This window comes from Podarcis filfolensis (assembly GCF_964270895.1).
Source record: "Podarcis filfolensis genome assembly, chromosome: 13".
Taxonomy (NCBI): domain Eukaryota; kingdom Metazoa; phylum Chordata; class Lepidosauria; order Squamata; family Lacertidae; genus Podarcis; species Podarcis filfolensis.
This window is the reverse complement of record NC_139615.1, coordinates 44,107,043-44,130,117: the sequence shown is the minus strand read 5'-3', so window position 1 is coordinate 44,130,117 and position 23,075 is coordinate 44,107,043. Positions and strand designations below refer to the sequence as shown.

The following is a 23,075-nucleotide window of genomic DNA, read 5'->3' as shown; positions in this document are numbered from 1 at the left end:
CTGATTTGGACATTAACGCAGTAATAAGAAGATGATCTGAATCCCCCTTTGGATCTTGAAGTATGGGTTCCCCCAACAAAATTTAAAAATTTGGCTTTGTAATTTGGAATTTATGTGATGTGATTTAATTTGATGTGATTGGCCAGTTAATAAAAATTATTAAAAAAGAAAAAAAGCCCTGCTTGCAGTTGCGAATTCCTTAAGTGGAACCATAGCTGTGCCCTCATGGTAAAATGGCTTCCCGAGGGTGAGGGGTGTTTCTGTGTTCATGTTTTTGCTTCATTTGATGAAACCCAGCCACTGGTATGTTTTTACACCTCAGCAGGGTAAGATGAAGGTTCTTGGCAGACACTGTGAACTAGAAAAAAACTAAACTGTACATCTCTCTGAGCAAATTAACAAATAAACAAACAACGAGCTGCACTCTTAAGCCTCCTTTGTCCAAAGTGCTGTGTTGGGGGCGGGGGGTGAACGTGGCTCCAAGTCTTGGGGAGCTCAAGGTTGCTATTTATTTAGTCGTTTGTTCGTTCGTTCAGAAGATGCATACTGCTTTAACATTTTTGGCAATGTAATGAAATCCCCAAGTGGTTTGCAGAAGTTATAAAAGCAAAACACAGATAGGTCAGAATACAATAAATACATTTCAAGTCTAGAATTTAAAACAAGCCCACAAATGAATTTCAGTAGCTAAAGTTTAGCTGGTCCTCAAGAGGGTCTGTAGGGGTGAACAGGCCTAAGAAAGTCTTGTTCCTTCAGGTTTGGCTTTTCCAAATTTCAGAATCGTGTGCCTTATTTTTGGTGCTGTTTGTTTTTTGCAAGTGACCAGAGATGTATCATGTTTCAGGCAGGCAAGTTTCCAAGGCTGTGTGAATTAGACCTGTGGTGGCAGCTGGAAAAGTACACTGGGTGTGTTACAGATTCCAGGTTTGCAATGTCCCAAATCACCAGCACACATTTGGAACAGTTCCTAGGAAGCCGTTTCATTTCCCACTGAGTAACAGGAAAGTGCTTTCAGGTACATTATATTACCCTGTTTCCTTCATTGCAGCCTCGTTTTGAAATGTGTTGCTCTTGCTCAGAAACCCAGTGGGGTTTTTTTTAAATCAAGGAACTGAGAGTTACATAGACAACCCACCACGATGGCGCAGCTGGCTCAACAGTAAACTGAACACATATTCTTACGGGGTGAGGGCCAAGCTAAATCTGTGCTTCTGGGGCTGGACCAGGGGAGTGGGGGGTGGGCAATGTGAACATGGTGGAAATGAGCTTTTGAGCGGTCTGAGAAAAGGGCAGAAAAGGGTTTCTGCCGAGAGCAGGCATCATTACTTTCTCAGCTTGGGAGGGATCGGGTTACAGCATTTGGACAGAAACCTCCTCCAAGCTCGTTCTCTCTGAGGGTCTCTGCTAAATCTGGGTGTTTTGCCTCTCTGGGGCCATACCTAGCGCCTGGCGTTCTCTCCAAAGACCTCTTGGACTAATCCAAGACCTCTTGGCCCATCATCCTGAGCCAAGACCAGCTTGGGCTTATGGTGGATACATAGCTGGGCAGAGAGAGCGCAAGCCTGCCTTTTATAGTCGCTGATGAGCCTCCATGCATTCCTAACTCTGAACCCTCCTCTAATTCTGAACAGAGCAGCAGCTTTCCTCCCTCCCTCCTTCCCTCCCAAACCGTTTCCTGCAAGGAAATAGCAGCTGGGGTTGCTGAGCGTGTCGCGACCACTGCTGCCTTTCGCAGACACCGGCATGAACATGAAAGCTGTGGTTGTTCTCCTGGTATTGGCTCTGGCTACCATTTTTGCTTTAGTTTGTGTCTTGATGACCAGAAAGGAAAAAGTCGTTAGGTGTGGCGTCTCAGGGCTCCAGAATTCTCCCGAAGGCACCAACAGAGATCCGAGCGAGATCTTTGCTGACCTGTCAGCCGCTGAGATGGCCCAAGTGGTGAAATACCTCAAGGAGAATCTTGGCGTCCGCCTAGAAGATGCATCTCGGGCAAAGCCCTCCGATAACTGCATTTACTACCTGGATACACACTTCCCCTCTAAAGAAGGGGCTCTGGGCTTCCTGGACCATGGAAGGGCTCGGCCCCACCGGGAGGCCTTGGCTGTGGTGTACTTTGGCAACCAGCCAGATCCAAATGTCACCGAATTCGTAGTAGGCCCTCTTCCGAACCCAACGGGCCACCGTGACATCACGCTGAAGAAATTTGGCAGGAAGGTGCCGTATCACAGCAGGCCGGTGACGGTGAAGGAGTACAAAGATATTGACATCTTCATTTTCCAGGAGCTCGAGGCGGCCAACAACTTCCTCAGAGAATGTTGTGAGTATAATAGGAAGAACCTGGCTACTCTGACCACAGCCCCCCGAGGGTTTGAATCTGGCGACCGAGCCACCTGGTTTGTCCTGTTCCACAATGTCAATGGCAGCGGGTACTACATCCACCCCATTGGCTTGGAGGTGTTGGTGGACCACCGGAGTCTGAACATCTCCGAGTGGAAGGTGAAGAAAGTGTTCTACAACGGCCAGTATTATGAGAATATGACCCACCTGGAGAAGGAGTTTATGGATGGGCATGTGAAGGAGGTCCGAGTGAAGGCAGCCCACCTGAAGAATGATTTTACTTCCAGGAAGCCTTCAGAATCTTCTCCTCATCCAGGCCCTTTGCAATTTGAGCCCCTCGGGATGCGCTACACCGTAGCCGGCAGCCATGTTGTCTACCGGTCTTGGAGTTTTGCCTTTGGGATGAACGTGAACACAGGGCCACGCCTCTTCAACATCAGATTTGGCAAGGAAAGGATTGTCTACGAGTTGAGTCTGCAAGAAGCTCTTGCTACTTATGGCTCCAACTGCCCCGGGGGAATGGTGACTAGGTACATGGACGGGACCCTTGGCATTGGGAAATTTTCTTACGAATTGGTTCGGGGAGTGGACTGCCCCTATACGGCCACCTACGTGGACCGCCACTACTTGATAGACTCTGACACCCCAAGACTGAACAAGAACTCTTTCTGCATCTTTGAGCATGACATGGGCGTGCCTCTCCGGCGACATTTTTCTGACATGGGCTCTTTCTATTACGGGGGGTTGAACAACTACGCTTTGGTCTTGAGGGCCATCTCCACTCTCATCAACTACGACTATGTCTGGGATTTTGTGTTCTACCAAAATGGTGCTATAGAAGTCAAGGTCCATGCCACGGGATACATCAGCACGTCGTTCCTCATGGAAGGTGGCACTGCGTATGGAAACAGGGTCGGGGAGCACACACTTGGGACCATGCACAACCATCTTATGAACTACAAAGTCGACTTGGATGTTGGAGGTAGGTGCCCCATACTTCCCAAAACGTTATGTTCTGTCACCCTAACTGTGGAAACCATAGCTGAATACTGAGAGGGGTTGCAGTTGGGGGTCCCCTGTCACCGGGTGTCCCACAACAAATCTAACTTCCCCCCAGGAATCTCACATTCTGCATTTCAAGTAATGTAAGGATTTGTGTGACTGTTTAAAAATTCCTTTTCCTATTCAGTCTATTTATAGGGTTTGACGTACCAGAGCTAGACTAGTGGGTTATAAAAGGGACACTGTGTGAACCTTCCCTTATTTAGCACTCAGAAAACTAAACATTTTTTTTTGTCAGAACTTGGAAAATGGCATGTTATTTTTTCTAACAATTTCCTAACGATTAGGCATGTTTGCTGCTTCTTTTTTGCCACAACAGACGGGTAAGAGTCTTGTGAGACATTTGTGATGTATTTGTATTTTGTTTATTCTGGTTTAAATTATGAGTCAGGGAGGCTCCTTTAGGACCCTTGGTGATGTCACTGGAAGTATGATGAGGTCTGATTGGGGCAGGGATTGGAAGAAGGAGAGTGGGTGGGATCAGGGGCGTAGGAAGGGGGGCAGTGGGGCGGACCGCCCTGGGTGCCCTCACTGAGGGGGTGACATTTGGCTAGCCGCCCGCCTGCGACTCCCAAGCCTACCCCAAGTCGTTGGGGTAAGGGGGGGAGCTGCGCCGCTTTGCCAGTGACATTCCCCCCTTCCCCTTTTGTTTTGACAGCTTGGGGTAGGCTTGGGAGTCATGGGTGGGCGGCACGACGAATGTCCACCCTGGCTGCAGGTGCATGCACCGCTCTGGGCACCCGAGCAGCTATCCCACGCCTGGGAGGGCATCCTCCGCACCACACTCCCCCCTTGGGAGCGCACCCGCCCTGGGCAGTGTGGGCATATGCTCCACCGCTGGGTGGGACCAAGGGGAGACTGGCAAAGATTAAAATCTAAGCCAGAAAATAACTTTTGGGGCTGCAATGCCCACATTGTACAGTAAGCAGTGCAAATCTCCAAGCTTTGCAATGCTAAGCCAAGGATTGTGAAACTTGGATCTATCACAAGGTGAGGGAGAGAGAATAAAGGATCAGCACCCTTGGGAAGGTCAGCCACAATTTCTGGCATAATGCTGTTCCCAAACTTGAATGTGCTGTTTAGGGTCCCCTTATTGGATACTTGGGAACTGTGATGTCTGACATAAGGAGATAATTCTGTTATTAACAGAAGTGTGCAATCTGGGACCCGGGTGGCCCTGTGGGTTAAACCACAGAGCCTAGGACTTGCTGATCAGAAGGCCAGCGATTTGAATCCCTGTGACAGGGTGAGGTCCCATTGCTTGGTCCCTGCTCCTGCCAACCTAGCAGTTCGAAAGCACGTCAAAGTGCAAGTAGATAAATAGGTACTGCTCCAGCAGGAAGGTAAACGGCGTTTCCATGCGCTGCTCTGGTTTGCCAGAAGCGGCTTAGTCATGCTGGCCACATGACCCGAAAGCTGTACGCCGGCTCCCTCAGCCAATAAAGCGAGATGAGAGCCGCAACCCCAGAGTAGTCCGCGACTGGACCTAATGGTCAGGGGTCCCTTTACCTTTTACAATCTGAAACAACAAATAGTCTATAAAATGCAATCCATCATCTCGAGGCAGATTAAGAGAATTGATGGCATCTGTTTCTGGAACACTGGTAACATTCGGCTGACACCCTGTTCCTTTGTCTGGTTTTGTTCCCGTTTCCACCACTGCTCTCCCTGACTGCCTCAGTGTGCCACAAGCAGAGATCAGGAGCCAGAAAAATGCAGTCCAGAATGGTGCAGGTAGGGTGGAAGCTCAACACGGCTTGAGCGAGGGAGCACATGTTGCAGGGAAAGTAACGGGACTCAGAGAAATGAAATAACGGAACATCTGATAGTACTAGCGAAGAGCAGAAGCGAACCAGAATCTTGGGCCAAGGGGAAGTAGCAGCTTGTAAATTATATGACCAGGAGATGCTCCTGTTTCATAAAACAGCGTTTAGGGCTTTACAGATGCATCGCAGAGAAAGAGATGTTGACGAAGCAGAGTTCTTTAAATGGTTATGTTGGAATGGGGAAACTTTTCAGCCTGAGGCTCACATTTCCTCAGGGGCAAACTTCCAGAAGCTGCAACGTTAGGGGTGCGCGGTGCAATAAGCAAAAGTGGGTGGGACCATGAATGCATACGGTAAGACTGAAGTCCAGCCACAAAGGAGTCAGAGGTTTCCACATCCCACTCACCCCCATCTCCTCCTCTCTTCTCCATAAGCAAGAGGCACATTACTGCCACAGAAAAGCGCTTGGGGGATAGTGTGAGAGCAGAGCCAGTGAGAGGAGTGGCCTAGAGAGAGGGGGTGTGGCCTTGATGGTGGGTGTGGCCTGGGAAGAATATCGAGGGTCGAATAGAGAAGCCCTGCCCCCCTGGGTTGTATGATCGGGATTAACTTCCACAGCAGCAGGAAACTATTGGCAAGGTTGGGAACGGCTCACCGCTCACTTGTAATCTCATCCCATTCCTCTTTGCATGTGGAAATGGGGAGATGCCGTTGTTCGGAGTCTTCATTTGCTCAAACTCTAGTCCAATAAGGAATGTGGGGACAGGGTGTAGCTCAGTAGAAGATCACGGGCTTTGTGTACACAGAGCTCTGTTTTGGGCTCCTCCAAGTCAGGCTGGGAAAGACTTTTTGTTGGAGTTCCCCAGAGAGCTGCCTGCCAGACAACAGTCCTGAACAAGACAGTGTGGGATGTAATCCACTGGGAGCAGTCAAATACAACATTCCTTGTTTTGCTACAGTGGACGTGCAAGGGAATGTTTGGTCCAGCCAGTGTGGTGTAGTGGTTAAGAGCGGTGGACTCGTAATCTGGTGAACCGGGTTCGGCTCTCCGCTCCTCCACATGCAGCTGCTGGGTGACCTTGGGCTAGTCACACTTATCTGAAGTCTCTCAGCCCCACTCACCTCACAAGAGTGTTTGTTGTGGGGGAGGAAGGGAAAGGAGATTGTTAGCCGCTTTGAGACTTCTTCGGGTAGTGATAAAGTGGGATAGCAAATCCAAACTCCTCTTCTTCTTCTGTTTCTCCTGGCCTGGAACATCCTTCCTTGCATGTGACTAAAATGTGAGCTTGACCTTACCTGACCTAACAAAAGGTCCAGTCCTCTCTCTTTTCGACCTTCCTGCATCAACTGGAGTGGACTGCTGCCCGCCACAGAAGTCCCCATGTCATCTCCCATATGGGGTAAACCTGTCTTTACGTGCTTGTAACTTTAAGCCTAAAGCCTGCCTTCAGAGATCACACTGTGCTCTGCCTGATCGTAAGTAAAACTACTTTTTGTTCTTTATGAATAAACCTGTGGTGTCTTTATCCTTTTAGGAGGGATGCAAAGGAGACCTTACCAGGAACACACAATTCAATCTGAGCTAGATTGAATTGTATAATAGTAAAAGGCTCAGACAAGACAGGAACTTGTTTTCCTGCTGTGTAAGAAGGGGAATGCGCTCTGCTAAGAGAAGAAACTTGCTGGCACAAGTTAGGAAGGATATTATTAAATGATACATCCTCTCCTGCCACCCTCAACATTCCCACAGATGGACCAGGCAGAGTCCTCTGTTACTCCACCCTTAGGTGAATGGCAAGGAGCCAGTCTTGTAATGCCACCTGAAAAGGCAGTGATGCCATTGCAATATAGTCGCTGTAGTGTGTTTCTGTATATAAAGGGCAGAGTGATACAGTACATTGCTCACTTTCTCCTAGGAGACAGGGAAAGCTATGGTGAAACACTGAAAAATGCTCAGATCTGGAAAATATGGTCTCTTGTTTTCAAGCCTCCTGTTGGCTCATTGTGCAATTTAGGCCAACTCAGGGCTTATCCACACTCACCCTTTGACCTGCTCTTTCCTGTTCTGATTAAGCTTTAAAGAGTGGGTTTTCATGGGGAAAGCTCTGGAGCAAAAAGGGGGGGGGCATTCAGATATGATACTGTAAAGCTCTGGCCGTGCCTGGAAAGTGCGGAGGAAAGTGTGGATAAGTCCCCCGTCTCCTCTTTTTCTGTCCCCCTGTCTCTCTCAAACCCTTAGTTCTCCATCTGTGCACAAGGAATAAGACCTACTCTGCTGATAAAATATGCACTGATTCATCATTTCATGCGGTGGCTGTAAGGAAACCAAATTAGGAAGTCCACACAAAAAATGCAAGCAAACGATAAAGACAGTTCCCACAATGGAAGTTAGGCAGGAGGGAGTTTCATAGCTGTTGATCAGCCCAGGGAAGCTCCCTGCCCATTAGAATTTGCCAAGAAGAAGAAGAAGAGTTTGGATTTGATATCCTGCTTTATCACTACCCGAAGGAGTCTCAAAGCGGCTAACATTCTCCTTTCCCTTCCTCCCCCACAACAAACACTCTGTGAGGTGAGTGGGGCTGAGAGACTTCAGAGAAATGTGACTAGCCCAAGGTCACCCAGCAGCTGCATGTGGAGGAGTGGGGACGCGAACCCAGTTCACCAGATTATGAGTCTACCACTCTTAACCACTACACCACACTGGCTCTCAAGGTGCCAAGCTGTTCTTGGCTGGTCTTAAAAGCTTGCAATGAAACATAAGGCAGATTGCCTCTGAGACGACCCTGTTAGTAGACCACCATTCTCCCCATCGGACAGGCGAATAACTGATGCTGAGAGAGATGGGGACTTGTGTAATCCTACATGATGGGAGATAATTTGAGCCTACGCCTCCGAAATACAAGGTGGACGTTTCCCCCACAGGCCCAAGCTGGTGTTCAGAGGTGTCATCTTGCGCCCAAGATTGTGAGGGGCTGGCATGCGTTTCACGTGTGTGAGATTGCATTGTCAGGAGGAGGCTAAGTGCCCAGCCCTGCAAGACTACCTCTCTCTCACGCTCAGGAGGAGCCAGCCATTGAACTGCACCACATTCGCCCTTCTCCATCCCCTCAGCATCGAGGGGGCCCAGCCCCCTGCCAGCTAATATTGAGGAGGCCAAAGATGCCTCCACCCCTAGGAGTTGCTGCACCTGTTATCCCAGTGACAGCAAGAATCACAGAATTGTAGGAAAGAGGCGGATTTGCCCTGCCAGACCTTAAACTTTATTATGTATCAGCAGCATTCTGCTGGTTGAAAGACTGGTTGCTTCTTGAGAACACGGACATTTTGGATCTAGAAGGTTTTAATAATGTTTTTGGGTGGCATGCATATTTGTGGTACGACAAGGATAAAGCACATAAAGCATTTAAAAACCATATTGTCAGAAAAGCATTGTTCAATGTCTGGATAAGATACAAAGACTTACTGGAAAATAAAACCCCAAGGTGGTTGTCACCAATGGAAGCGAAGGCTCAGAAAAAGCTCAATATGGAGGCCAAATGGCCGAAATATTGGGAAATATTGGAACAAGAAGGAGATAAATTGAAATTGCAGAGTTTTGAGAAATTAAAAGATAAAGTGCGAGACTGGCTTCATTATTATCAAATAAGAGAGGCCTATAATTTGGACAAAAAAATTGGCTTCCAGGTGGAAAAATCAAAATTGGAAACAGAGCTTTTAGATCCCAAAACTAAGATACTTTCAAGAATGTATAACTTGCTGTTAAAATAGAATACGCAGGATGAAACGGTTAAATCTGCTATGATTAAATGGGCACAAGATATTGGTCATAACATTATGTTTGCTGACTGGGAACAGTTGTGGACCACCGGTATGAAATTTACGACATGTAATGCCTTAAGAGAGAATATTATGAAAATGATATACAGGTGGTACATGACACCAGTCAAGCTTGCAAAAATATATCATTTGCCCGATAACAAATGTTGGAAATGTAAAGAAAACGAAGGTACATTCTTTCACCTTTGGTGGATGTGCCCAAAGATTAAGGCTTTCTGGGAGATGATCTATAATGAAATGAAAAAGGTATTTAAATATACCTTCCTGAAGAAACCAGAGGCCTTTCTCCTGGGCATAGTCTGCCAATTGGTGCCAAAGAAGGATAGAACTTTCTTTATGTATGCAACAACAGCAGCAAGAATACTCATTGAAAAGTATTGGAAGACACAAGATTTACCCACCCTGGAAGAGTGGCAGATGAAGGTGATGGACTATATGGAATTAGCGGAAATGACTGGCAGAATCCGAGACCTGGGAGAAGAGTTGGTGGAAGAAGATTGGAAGAAATTTAAAGACTATCTGCAGAAACACTGTAAAATTAATGAATGTTAAAAATGATGTTGGATTGAAACTAAGTGGCATTAGCAACAAAGTTAATGAGAATATGCAAAAATGAATTGATAATGGATGAAAATATAGAGTTATAATATGTTAATATATAGAGTTAAGATAAACGAAAGAGGGTAAGGATTTGCTGATTTGATTATTTAAATGGGAATACAAAAAGGGGAGGTGTGAGGAGGTCAAGGAAACAAGCTAATGAGTTTAAAGTTACAAAAAATGGATTTGTTTTTAATTTTTTTTTATCTATCCGTTTTTTGTAATTTGTATTTTTCTTTTTCTTTTTTCTTTTTTATGTATTTTTGTATGTTTTCTTTTTTATCTTTTTCTTTTCCTATGTTTTTTCTTTGTATTTTGTAAACCTATGTTTTTGTAAAATTTCAATAAATATTTTATATAAAAAAAAAAGAATCACAGAATTGTAGAGTCGGAAGGGACCGTGAGAGTAATCTAGTCCAACCCCCTGCAATGCAGGAATCTTTTGCCCAAAGTGGCGCTTGACGTTATGACCCTGAAGTTAACACTCTCTCTCTTTCTCTCTGCTTTTCAAGTTTAAACATTTCACTAATTTTACAACCATTTTGACTTGACTTCCTTCCCCCTCTTTCTGCAGTTCCTTAAATTTATCTTTAATATCTTCCGCCTATTCAAATTAACTTACCGTATTTTTCGCTCTATAAGACGCACCAGACCACAAGACGCACCTAGTTTTTGGAGGAGGAAAACAAGAAAAAAAAACTGCATCTCAGAAGCCAGAACAGCAAGAGGGATCACTGCGCAGCGAAAGCAGCGATCCCTCTTGCTGTTCTGGCTTCTGAGATAGCTGCGCAGCCTGCATTCGCTCCATATGACGTGCACACATTTCCCCTTACTTTTTAGGAGGGAAAAAGTGAGTCTTATAGAGCAAAAAATGCAGTAATTTCCTCATTTGTTCATCTTCTTTCAATATAAACTCTTATGAAACTGCAGGTAATTACAAGAATCCTTCCAATGTTCTTATCTGTTTACAATTTGTCTGTAAATAATCAATAAACCATTTCCATTCTTTTATAAAAAGTTCGCTATCTTGATTTCTTATTCTCCAGGTAAGTTTCGCCATTTCTGCATATTCCATAATTTTTTGTATCCATTCTTCCTTTGCTGTGATTTCTTCTTCTTTCCATTTTGGGGCAAGTAACATTCTTGCCGCTGCAGTCGCATACACGAATAAGTTTCTGTACAGTTCGGGTAGTTCTGTCCCTATAATTCCCAAATGAGATGAATCTACCAACATGAGATGAGATGAATCTACGTGCTCTACCAACAATCTTGCTTTGTTGAGGGTTTGTCTCTAGGGTCCGAAATGGGAAATCCTTCTCTCTTATTCTCTGCTTTCGTCAGGGATCAAGAACTCCCTGGTGGCTCTCGATATGGCGTTTGAATCTGTGAAGGCCCCTTGGAGCCCAGAACATCAGATCCAACGGCCCGTTCTCACAACCCGAACCCTGGATAAGGAAGAAGATGCTGCCTTTCCGCTGGACGGCAAAGTCCCCCGGTACCTGCACTTTGCCACCAGCCGGGAGAACCAATGGAACCATCAGCGAAGCTACCGCGTCCAGATCACCAGCTTTGCTGGAGAACACTTGCCTGAAGCTAGCACCATGGAGAGGTCCATTAGCTGGGGCAGGTAGGCAACCAGAACCATGATCTTTCTCTTTTTTTCTTCATTTTATTTATACTTTTCAGGTACAGCGGTACCTCCGGTTGTTCCGGAGACCCGGCTGGATCCCGAGGTTTTCCCAGCCGGAGAGACCACTTCTGCATGTGCGCGGGGCGGTAGAGCGCTTCTGCACATGCACAGAAGTGTCCACCGCTTCAATGCATGCGCGCACAGCAAAAAAACGGAAATATACTTCCAGGTTTGCCGCTTACGTATCCCAAAGTTTATGTAACTGGAGGGATACGCAAGTGGAGGTACGACTCTATATACATTTCACTGATTTTACAATCATTTTGATGTTTTTCAGCTTGACTTCCTTCCCCCTCTTTCTGCAGTTCCTTAAGTTTATTTTTAATATCTTCTGCCTATCCAACTTAACTTACTCATTTATTTATCTTCTTTATAATATATACGCTTATGTAGTATAGTATAGTATAGTATAGTATAGTATAGTATAGTATAGTATAGTATAGTATATACTCTTATGTAGCTGCAGGTTATTACAATAATCCTGTCCGTGTTTTTATCTGTTTACAATTTATCTGTAAATATTCAGTAAACCATTTCCATTCTTTTATAAAAAAATTGTTATCTTGATTTCTTATTCTCCCGATAAGTTACGCCATTTCTGCATATTCTATAAGTTTTTGTATCTGTTCTTCCTTTGCTGGGACTTCATCTTTCCATTTTTTGCAGGTAACATTCTTGCCGCTATAGTTGCATACATGAATAAGTTTCTATACAATTTAGGCAGTTCTATCCCTATAATTCCCAAGAGAAAGGCTTCTGGTTGTTGTTTTTTTACAAACGTTACTTTAAACATCCTTTTCATTTCATTGTATATCATTTCCCAGTAAGCCTTAACCTTAACAAGACCACCACATATGATAAAAAGAACCTTCTTCCTCTTTACTTTTCCAACACTTATTTGATTTAGTTTTATACATTTTTGCCAGTTTACTCAGTGTTAGATAGCATCGATAAATCATTTTAATATAATTTTCTCTTAAACTGTAACATGCTGGAAATTTTATATCCCTATTCCACAATGGTTCCCATGCTTCCATGTCTATATTATGACCAATATCTATTGCCCCAAACAGCAAACCATGTCCTGTTTGTCTTTCAGATAAATGCCACCCTGTTTCATTTTTTAAAATACTGATTTTTATTAAATTTTCAAAGTTTTAAACAAATTTATCATTCACTGATATTTTTCTTGTTGACTTCCCACCCTTCCTGCACTGATTTTTTCCCCTTATCCTTGGTTGCTGCATAATAAAGGTAAAGGTAAAGGGACCACTGACCATTAGGTCCAGTTGCGGACGACTCTGGGATTGCGGCGCTCATCTCGCTTTACTGGCCGAGGGAGCCGGCGTACAGCTTCCAGGTCATGTGGCCAGCATGACTAAGCCACTTCTGGCGAACCAGAGCAGTGCATGGAAACGCCGTTTACATTCCCGCCGGAGTGGTACCTATTTTTCTACTTGCACTTTGACGTGCTTTCAAACTGCTAGGCTGGCAGGAGAGGGACCGAGCAGCGGGAGCTCACCCCGTCGCGGGGATTCGAACCGCCGACCTTCTGAACGGCAAGCCCTAGGCTCTGTGGTTTAGCCCACAGCGCCACTCGCATCCCTGCATAATACTTGTTTCTAAATCCCCCCTAACTCCAGCTTATCATTCATTTTTTGCTCCCCCTCATTCATAACTCAGAATCCTGCTTGCAATTTTATATCGATAAAATACTTTAACAGATAGTCCCCCCCCCCAAAAAAAGGCCTCTACTTTTCCATAAGCAGTTCATCATTCTGATCTCTTGGTTTTATGGTCAGTTCTGTCATTTCAGCATAGTCCGTTGATTTTTATAAGCCATTCTTCTTTGGTTGGAATCTCTTCCCCTTCCATTTCTGCATGTATAAAAGCTCTGGCTGTCGTCGTTGCGTGCATAAAAAGATTAGTCAGCTTCTTTGGAACCTCTGTCCCAATTATCCCTAGCAAAAAAGGCTTTGGGGTTTTTTTGGGGGGGGGAATCACCAATTTAAACATCTTTTTGAATTCATTATTACCCTGTTTCATTTTGAGGGTCATTCCTGGGTCACTTCAGTGCTGCTAATGCAGCAAAAGCCTTTCGGGAGGCAGCAGTTATGAGTCACCGGTCTCTGCAGCCACGGCAGGCGCTGTGATTCTCTGGCAGTCTGACTTCAACCCTGGAAGTGCACCCCTGGAGGGCTGTAGCTCACTGGTGTGAAGGAATGGGTTTCCCAAATCTAAAATCAGTCTGAAATGGGCCCCAAAATCCATTTTTCCTTCTCCAAGGGTGCATTAGCTAAAAACCATTAACTTGAGCTCTTGAGCAAATGCATAGCAAGAACACAGCTGTATAAACAAAGCTCTCTCCTTTATCGGTCCGTGACGCCTAATGAATGGCCTTGTCCATTCCAAAGTGGAGCAGGGATGGCACGTCTGGGTCTTATCTTACATCCTGACCACAAAGACGCACAGACCTTGTCAGGTCTGACAAGAGACCCGGGAACGGCGCCAGGAGTGTTCTTAGAGTTGGTGACCTCCTGCCCCAAGATAAGAGTATAGGAACAGGAACAACTTTTTATGGTCAAGAGTACCGGAACAGGAATATCTGTTTATGGTCATGGATGTCAACTTCCGTGTATAAGCTGATGTGGTTGGATTCGTGGGGAAGGGAGGAAAGGGTGCCTGGAGGATATATATACTGCATGAAATTTCTCATTTCTTTGGACTTGCTGTGAACTGACCACGCAAGTGCCTTCTGCTATCCGGAGAGCAGAATAAACTCTTTCTCTGAATCAACCTCAGTGTCAGTTGACATCCTTTCTCCCTCCCGGGAGCAACGCAGACCTCACCAGTCGGTAAAGTCTAATAAGGCTACAGGTGGAGCATCTGCTTTGGGTGCAGAATGTTCCCCTTGGGCTGGGAATGTCCGCTGTCTGAAACCTTTGAGCGCTGCTGTCAGTCAGCGAAGACAATACTGATCTAGACAGGCCAGTGGTGTGACTCAGTATACGGCAGTTGGGATGGGTGGTAGCCATCTTGCCACGGACTATCATATTCTAAGTGGAAGACAGCACTGCTAGGAATAAAGACAAAGAACTTGCCTCTTGCCTCTGCTTTCATCCTCTCAACCATTTCCCCCGTTATCTGCATCCTTCAGGTACAAGGTGGCTGTTACCAAGCGGAAAGAGGAGGAGCTGATCAGCACGTGCATTTATAATCAGAATGATCCTTGGGATCCACTGGTGGTCTTTGCTGATTTCATAGACAACGAGACCATCGTCAACGAAGTGAGTGCTGCGACCCTAGAATTGCACAAGGGACCGTGAGAATCATCTAGTCCAGTGTTTCCTCAAACTTGGGCCCCCCAACTGTTGTTGTACTACAACTCCCATCATCCCTAACTTGCAAGAGCAAGGGATGATGGGAATTGTAGTCCAACAACAGCTGGGGACCCAAGTTTGAGGAAACACTGATCTGGCCCAACTCCCTGCAGTGCAGGAATCTTTCACCCAACGTGACCCTAAGATCAAGAGTCTCATGGTCTACCGACTAAGCTATCCTGAATTATTGCTTCCTGTGGAAGAGGGACAGAGGTCCGTTAGAGATGGAGAAAGCCTTAAAGGAGAAAGGGTAAAGGAGATGTACCAGTAATAATGATAATGGTCTAAATGTTGTGAGTCTGGCATACCCAAAGAACATATGGCCTTAGATCTAGGTGATACTCTGCCTAGGATACTCTTATGTTGCAGGGTTATTTACAAGGAGCTAAGCCTCTTTGGTGGAGACTTCATTCCTGTGGAACTTCTTGCCTAAGGGGGCTTCTAGACAGGACAGGAGAGGCGTGAAGAGAGCAGAGCAAAAAGCAGCCACACCGGCATAGTCTCAGATTGGGTTGGGGAAAACTCTGGCGAGGAGGAGACTTAGGCAGCTGTGGGAAGGCAGGGACCTTCAGACTCTGCAAGACCTTGTTGAAGAAGAGTAGCTGTGCTCATTAGGCCTGGCACTTCTGAGCCGATTCTGTTTCCTTTAAGAGTTAACTTCACCTACCCTGTGTGATTTATTGCTGGTTTGCTCCTGACCCCTGAGTTCAGTTGTGCATCTGATAGATAAATGGCCCACAATTTGGCCACAGACCATCTAGGATGGTTGAGCATCATCTACATCAGGGATGGCGAACCCAGATATTGCATAACTCCAGCTCCTATGATTCCCGACCTCTGGCCATACTACCTGGGGCTGATAGGAACCCGGCAACCTCTGCAGGGCCACCGAGTCTCCATCTCTGATCTACATGCAACCTGTTCTCAACTGGCCCACCAACTACAGGGGATACAAATCCTGTTTCAACACACTGAGAACTGGGAAAATTGAAATTGAAATTGAAAAAAAATTGAAATACTTTATTGTCACTTGTACAACTTGTATACAGTGAGATTACACAAACACCCCCCCACTCAGCTCTCTTAGTCTTAATTCCCCTCATTTACTGACGCATATCCACCAAACCCAAAAGTCAGTTGCCCTGCTGTTATCTTTTCATTCAGCAGCCTAACAGCCCACAGATAGAAGCTGTTCTTTACCCTGTTGGTGAGACTAATCCTGCTTCTATATCTTCTGCCTGAGGGCAGGAGATCAAGAAAGTGCCGGCCAGGGTGTGAATCATCCCTGAGAATTTTCCTCACTCTCCGGAGGCAACGTTCTTCCGCTATTTCATCTAGCGGATTCACAAGACAGCCCATAATATCTTGTGCTGTATTCACCACCCTCTATAGGCACTTCCTATCAGTTGATGTCAAACCAGCGTACCACACCGTGATGCAGTATGAAAGGACACTTTCTATTGTTGACTGGTAGAAGGAGATCATCAAATGTTGATTGATTCTTTCGCAATATTCTGAGGAGATGGAGTCTCTGTTGGGCTTTCTTAACCACCTGGGTTGTATTGATTTTCCAAGTAAGGTCTTCACTGAGATAAACTCCTAGGAATTTAAAGGAAGAGACTCTCTCCACACAGCCCTCCCCGTTGTACAACGGGGCTATTTCTCCTCTCTTCCTCTGAAAGTCCAACACCGTCTCCTTTGTCTTGCTGATATTAAGGTTCAAGTTGTTCCCTAGGCACCATGTAGATATTTTTTGGACCTCCCCTCTATATGCTGATTCCTCTCCACCTGTTATTAAACCCATTATGGTGGTGTCATCTGCAAACTTAATAATTGCCGTGGACGGGTCAGATGATACACAATTGTATGTATACAATGAATACAGGTAGGAACTTAGCACACATCCCTGTGGTGTGCCAGTTCTGATTTTTAAGGAATTAGATGTTACATGAAAAGAATTGAAGTTCTCTTCCATGACCATATTAGTGAGGAAAATGTCTTCCACTCGTGACAAACAGGCCTGTTGTTGTGTTTCCTGCCGCTCTTCCCCCCAGGACCTTGTGGCTTGGATCTCCACTGGCTTCTTTCATGTGCCGCACGCTGAGGACATCCCCAACACCGTGACGGTTGGCAATGGGGTGGGCTTCATCCTTCGGCCTTACAACTTCTTCAACGATGATCCCTCCAGCAGGTCCCCGGACGGCGTCTACTTCACAATGGACCAAGATGCTAGCCAGTGCGACATTAACCCAGTCGCTTGCTTGCAGGAGACGGCTTCATGTTCCCCCAACCTACCTCCGTTCACCTTCAGTGGCTTCCAGAACTTTACAAGTCCTTGACAAGAAGAAAGACTTTGCATTCCCCACCCCGCCCCATCTCAGTTTGCCCAAACATGCCTGTTTCAGCTGAATAACAACACTGTGGAGCCCCGGCAACGTCTGACCTGAATACTGCCTGCTCTCCATATTCCTTCCATCTACTCCTTCGCTTGTTGCAGCCTTGCCAGTGTTATCAGTTTGGTGTTGGGGAGGATTTTTCCTCTTAGGCCACGGGTGGAGAACCTGGTTTCCTCCAGGCGCTGCTAGACTACAACTCCCATCATCCATGCTCACAGGGGCTGATGGGAGTCGGAGTCCAGCAACCTGGCAGCAGCCCCTAGATCAGCTGAGAGACTAGACAGGCTGCAGGATCACTCTGCTGGCGCAGGTGTGCTGCTTCCTCTTTTTGATCTTTTTTTTTTACCCCCGCTGGTTGTTAGGCGAACGTGTCACTTGAGTTTGCTTATTTCCTCCTCCCTCCAGATCGGTTTTCCTCTTGTGTTGTGCCATTTTAGATTGTAAGCCCGAAGGCTGGCCCACGACATTTTGGCACCTGAGGCGGACCCCAAAAAGGCCCCTCTCCTTGCCAGGGAATAAGAGGGTCAGGAAAGAGCTACATCAGGGATAAGGGGAAAGGAGAAAGATTGACATCGGGATCTGCTGCTGCGGGTGGACCTTGGGGCAGGAATTGACTCCCTCTTTTTTGTAGTGATTTGCAATATGCTTTGGGAGACATATTTGGTTTAAGAACGGGATAAAAAAAATCTTTAAATTTGGGATGGCTAACATTTCTTTGACCCAAGGGGTACATTCACCCTTGACCAGTCCTTTACACTGGGTGCATGCCAGTGGCAGGTGTGGTCAAAATTGGGGGTGGCTCCCCCATAGTCTCTCCCGCTTACATGTAAACACAGAGGACACAAACATACAGGCATATTGGCCTCATGCGTCTCACCTGACTCACTTTGGTGAATGGGAGTTACTGCCCTTTTCCATTCATCCAGTGATTGACCTGATGACTGAGGTGAAGGTGATCTGCATCCTCATCAGGCAGGGATGGAGAAAAAATTTGATAAGCACCTGCGCTGAAAACTAAATCGAGCAAAAGTGCCCTTTCCAAAACAATATTCCAGCTGAAACAGATTTTTCTTTCAAAATTCAAACTTTCCTGAATTTTGTGAAGCCATTTGCCAAGGAAACAATGTGGTTTATATATATATATATATATATATATATATATATATATATATATGCGCATGTATCAGAGGAAAGGGTGCATAAAAATGAAGTTTGTGACAGTAACATACTGAAATGCATTCTGTTAGGGGAAACGGCTCGCAAAAATGTGTGCATTACTCAAAACTGAGCTCATTAGGAGAAATTTGCACTAAAACGCTGGCGATGTTTTGCAAACTGCTTCAAAAGATGGAGAGCTATGATACAATACGATAAGCTTTATTGTCATTGTCCCATACAGAACAACGAAATTGAAAAAATCTACATAAGACATTCAAAAACCAATAAGCCTGCTATCCCAACCTGGTTAGCCCCCTAAAAACTCTGATACCCCATTTTTAAATACAATATACTCCCATAGAGATTCATTACACTGCATTTAAAACCAAAGTCGCATTTGGATAGAAACTGTTTCTCAGGCGGCTAGTCCTAGTCTTTATAACCCTGTACCTTCTTCCAGAAGGCAGGAGCTGAAAGAGAAAGTTAGTTAAAGAGAAAGGTGAAGTTAAAGTTAGAAAAATTAGAAATGGAGGGAATCCCAGAATTGAATAATCCTTCCATCAGACCACACTGGGCCCCACGCAACCCTACAATATGCATACTACGTCTACTTTCATTTTCCTTTGCTTTTTGCCACTGCTGCCAAAATTGATGACGTCCAGGGGGAGCAGAAACATTGGTTTGTGGGCTATATCAGCCCCTGAATGGGGGGGCAGGGGTGACTTACCCCTGCTTCAAATAAATAAATGCCATCTGGAGGAACACAGGTTACTCCAACCCTCTCTTAGGCTGACTGAGGGGAGAATTTCTGGGTTTACCAGATGGTCAATGAGGTGCTTCACACAACCGTTTTCCCTGTGATGGCTTATATGGGAAAGCAACTATGCGCTGGTTTTCTTAGGATGTAGAGAAGTCGTGTCACCTACCCTAGAGACAGAGGACGCAGACACCATCATACACAAGCTCAGAATGGAAACAGAGATAATAATCTGGCCACAGAATGCCTTGCTGTACGACTACTCCACTTGCGACAGGAATTTCTGCAGCATCCGCCGCCCTGGTACAAGCTTGTAAATTTCCCTTTGCCGTGAGCAGATGGTTCGCGGCTTGTTTCAGCGTTAAGTGAAATAAATGGGTTGGTGTGTTTTCAGTAACGCCGTTGGGTGTGTACGTTTATTGTGCAATTGCTCGAGATGTGTGCCTGAGTTGCGCCTAATATGCGTCCCAGTATACCTGAAGGAGCGTCTCCACCCCCATTGTTCTGCCCGGACGCTGAGGTCCAGCTCCGAGGGCCTTCTGGCGGTTACCTCATTGCGAGAAGCAAGGCTACAGGGAACCAGGCAGAGGGCCTTCTCGGTAGTGGCGCCCGCCCTGTGGAACGCCTTCCCATCAGATGTCAAAGAGATAAACAACTACCTAACATTCAGAAGACATCTTAAGGCAGCCCTGTTCAGGGAAGTTTTTAATGTGTGACATCTTAGTGTAATTTTGGTCTTTGTGGAAGCCGCCCAGAGGGGCTGGGGAGGTCCAGCCAGATGGGCGGGGTACAAATAAATATTATTATTATTATTATTATTATTATTATTATTATTATTATTTTGTCCCCTGCATGCCAAGTCCAGCAGATTGAGAGGGCAAGACCAACAGCAGTTAAGAAAGTTAAGAAAGTGTTTCTTCAAGTGCTGTAGAGGGAAGTGAATGGCAGGTGAGGCTTGTCCAATGGGGAAAGTAGCCCATCTAGGAGAAGGAAAACTCGGATCCTAAACCTTGGTGGGTCATTTTGGACCTGGAAGAGGGCAGAAAGGGGCTGGGCTGGGCTTGGTGGGATCTGGCAACTGGAAGCACCCTGGGGTTCCCTGAAAAGAGACACTTCAAATGTCCCTTTGGAAGAATACTTTTCTACAGAGTATACACCGTACATTTAAAGTTGTTGTTTAGTCGTGTCCAACTCTTCGTGACCCCATGGGCCAGAGCACGCCAGGCACTCCTGTCTTCCACTGCCTCCCGCAGTTTGGTCAAACTCATGCTGGTAGCTTTGAGAACACTGTCCAGCCATCTCGTCTTCTGTGGTCCCCTCTCCTTGTGCCCTCCATCTTTCCCAACATCAGGGTCTTTTCCAGGGAGTCTTCTCTTCTCATGAGGTGGCCAATGTATTGGAGCCTCAGCTTCAGGATCTGTCCTTCCAGTGAGCACTCAGGGCTGATTTCCTTCAGAATGGAGAGGTTTGATCTTCTTGCAGTCCATGGGACTCTCAAGAGTCTCCTCCAGCACCAGAATTCAAAAGCATCGATTCTTCGGCGATCAGCCTTCTTTATGGTCCAGCTCTCACTTCCATACATCACTCCTGGGAAAACCATAGCTTTAACTATACAGACCTTTGTTGGCCAGGTGATGTCTCTGCTTTTTAAGATGCTGTCTAGGTTTGTCATTGCTTTTCTCCCAAGAAGCAGGCATCTTTTAATTTCGTGACTGCTGTCACCATCTGCAGTGATCATGGAGCCCAAGAAAGTAAAATCTCTCACTGCCTCCATTTCTTCCCCTTCTATTTGCCAGGAGGTGATGGGACCAGTGGCCGTGATCTCCGTTTTTTTGATGTTGAGCTTCAGACCATATTTTGCGCTCTCCTCTTTCACCCTCATTAAAAGATTATTTAATTCCTCCTCACTTTCTGCCATCAAGGTTGTGTCATCTGCATATCTGAGGTTGTTGATATTTCTTCCGGCAATCTTAATTCCGGCTTGGGATTCATCCAGCCCAGCCTTTCGCATGATGAATTCTGCATATAAGTTAAATAAACAGGGAGACAATATACAGCCTTGTCGTACTCCTTTCCCAACATTTAAAGTACCTCCCACCAAGAATCATGAGAACTGTAGTTAGTTAAGAGTGCTGGGGATTTGAACTCTGTGGGTATAAACTACAGTTCCCAGGATTCTTTGAGGAGGGGAGATGTGATTTAAATGTATGGTGTGTATGCAGCCTGAATCAACCAATCACTCTTGGTTTAAATCATTTCCGACGGGCTAGCGTTCCTATGGTCATTTGGAAGAGAGCATGCATTCCTGCTGTAATTCTAATAATCTCCACTCCTGTCCCCACAGATTTGTGCCTGGCTTTTACGTTCTTTCTCTTTCGTTTGCTTTCAATGAGATTGCACAAACTCTCTCACTTGACATGCCCCATGATTTTTAGGAACCGTACCTGACTAGCTGTGGCTCACTGATAAATGACAGCTCTCTCCCCTGGGGTGCTTAATGATCCTGCAGTACAGAACAACTTAACTTTTGCTCTCCAGGGAAGATATCGCTGGGGCAGAGTGCCACTCTCAAGACTGACAGACTCTGAGCATCCTCACATAAACAATGCAGGAGAATCTGGGATAAGCACTACTCCCCCCCCCCTTTATTTATTATTGTGAATGGAATCTGCTTCCTTATGAACTGTTGCATGCCTCCCCAATCTCAGAGCAGTGCAAGGTTTCAGGGGTCGCTGGCACTTACCTAGGATTTGTGTTTCCTGTGGAATGAGGGACAGTGGAAACTGCGGTCTTTATATGGTTTATTTACACAGCGGGAGGCGCTGTGGTCTAAACCACAGAGCCTAGGGCTTGCCGATCGGAAGGTCGGCGGTTTGAATTCCTTCGACGGGGTGTTCAGTCCCTGCTTCTGCCCACCTAGCTGTTTGAAAGCACGTCAAAGTGCAAGTAGATAAATAGGTACCACTCTGGTGGGAAGGTAAACGGCGTTTCCATGTGCTGCTCTGGTTTCACCAGAAGCGGCTTAGTCATGCCGGCCACATGACCCGGAAGCTGTCTGCGGACAAACGCCAGCTCCCTCGGCCTATAGAACAAGATGAGCGCACAACCCCAGAGTCGTCCATGACTGGACCTAACGGTCAGGGGTCCCTTTACCTTTATAACCTGAGCCTATGATGGAGAGGTTCACGGCATTAACACCCCAAAAGGGTTTTGCTTCTGCCATAGCTACAGCCTTGGATTCAAGCAGAAATCAGGCATGGCTTTGTCTCCCAGCTGCCTAACCTGCCAGCTTCTCACTTCTAGGTCACATAACTCAGCTCCATCTCCCAACTCTGGCCTTTCTCTTTCTAACTACCAATGACCTGAGGGAGGGGCCCCCATCCAGTTGTCATCCAGCACAGAGCCATTTCCCTTCTTCCCTTAATTGCCCATACTTAGAGGGCCATAAAGGGATGTGGGTAGTGCTGTGGGTTAAACCACAGAGCCTAGGGCTTGCCGATTAGAAGGTCGGAGGTTCGAATCCCCGCGACAGGGTGAGCTCCTGTTGCTCGGTCCCTCTCCTGCCAACCTAGCAGTTCGAAAGCATGTCAAAGTGCAAGTAGATAAATAGGTACCGCGCCGGCAGGAAGGTAAACGGCGTTTCCGTGCGCTGCTCTGGTTTGCCAGAAGCGGCTTAGTCATGCTGGCCACATGACCCGGAAGCTGTATGCCGGCTCCCTCGGCCAGTAAAGTGAGATGAGCGCCGCAACCCCAGAGTCGGCCACGACTGGATCTAATGGTCAGGGGTCCCTTTACCTTTACCTTTAGAGGGCCATAACCTCACCAGGAAGCTAGCCTGGCTATTCCAGGAATCGAATCTGTATTGGTTCCAGGAATTAGAAGGAACTCAGGAATACAGCCTACCCAGTCCCCACCCCCAATTTATAGCAGTGCTGAATAAGTTAGGTGTCTTATTGGATGTTGCCTTGGGCACATTTTTATGGAAAGATGGGGATTTAAACAAATGATGCCATTTCATAGGTTTTTTGTAAACTAAATTTACACGGTTGGTTATCGTTTGTCCTAAATCTAACAAAAAAAAAAAGCACAAAC

The 23,075-nt window shown here is 46.1% G+C and overlaps 2 protein-coding genes across 3 annotated transcripts in view; one reads left to right on the top strand and one right to left on the bottom strand.

Annotated features, from left to right (window-relative positions):
• LOC310747938 (tigger transposable element-derived protein 1-like) overlaps positions 1-23,075 on the bottom strand; it is a 943,100-nt gene that overhangs the window by 283,459 nt on the left and 636,566 nt on the right. The window lies entirely within an intron of this gene.
• On the top strand, positions 1,231-19,376 carry LOC310747761 (amine oxidase [copper-containing] 3-like). The gene is made up of 4 exons (XM_083582855.1): positions 1,231-3,319; positions 10,944-11,229; positions 14,450-14,579; positions 16,727-19,376. Exons 1-4 carry the CDS (start codon positions 1,744-1,746, stop codon positions 17,009-17,011), a joined length of 2,277 nt encoding a protein of 758 aa, XP_083438981.1. The 5' UTR covers positions 1,231-1,743; the 3' UTR covers positions 17,012-19,376.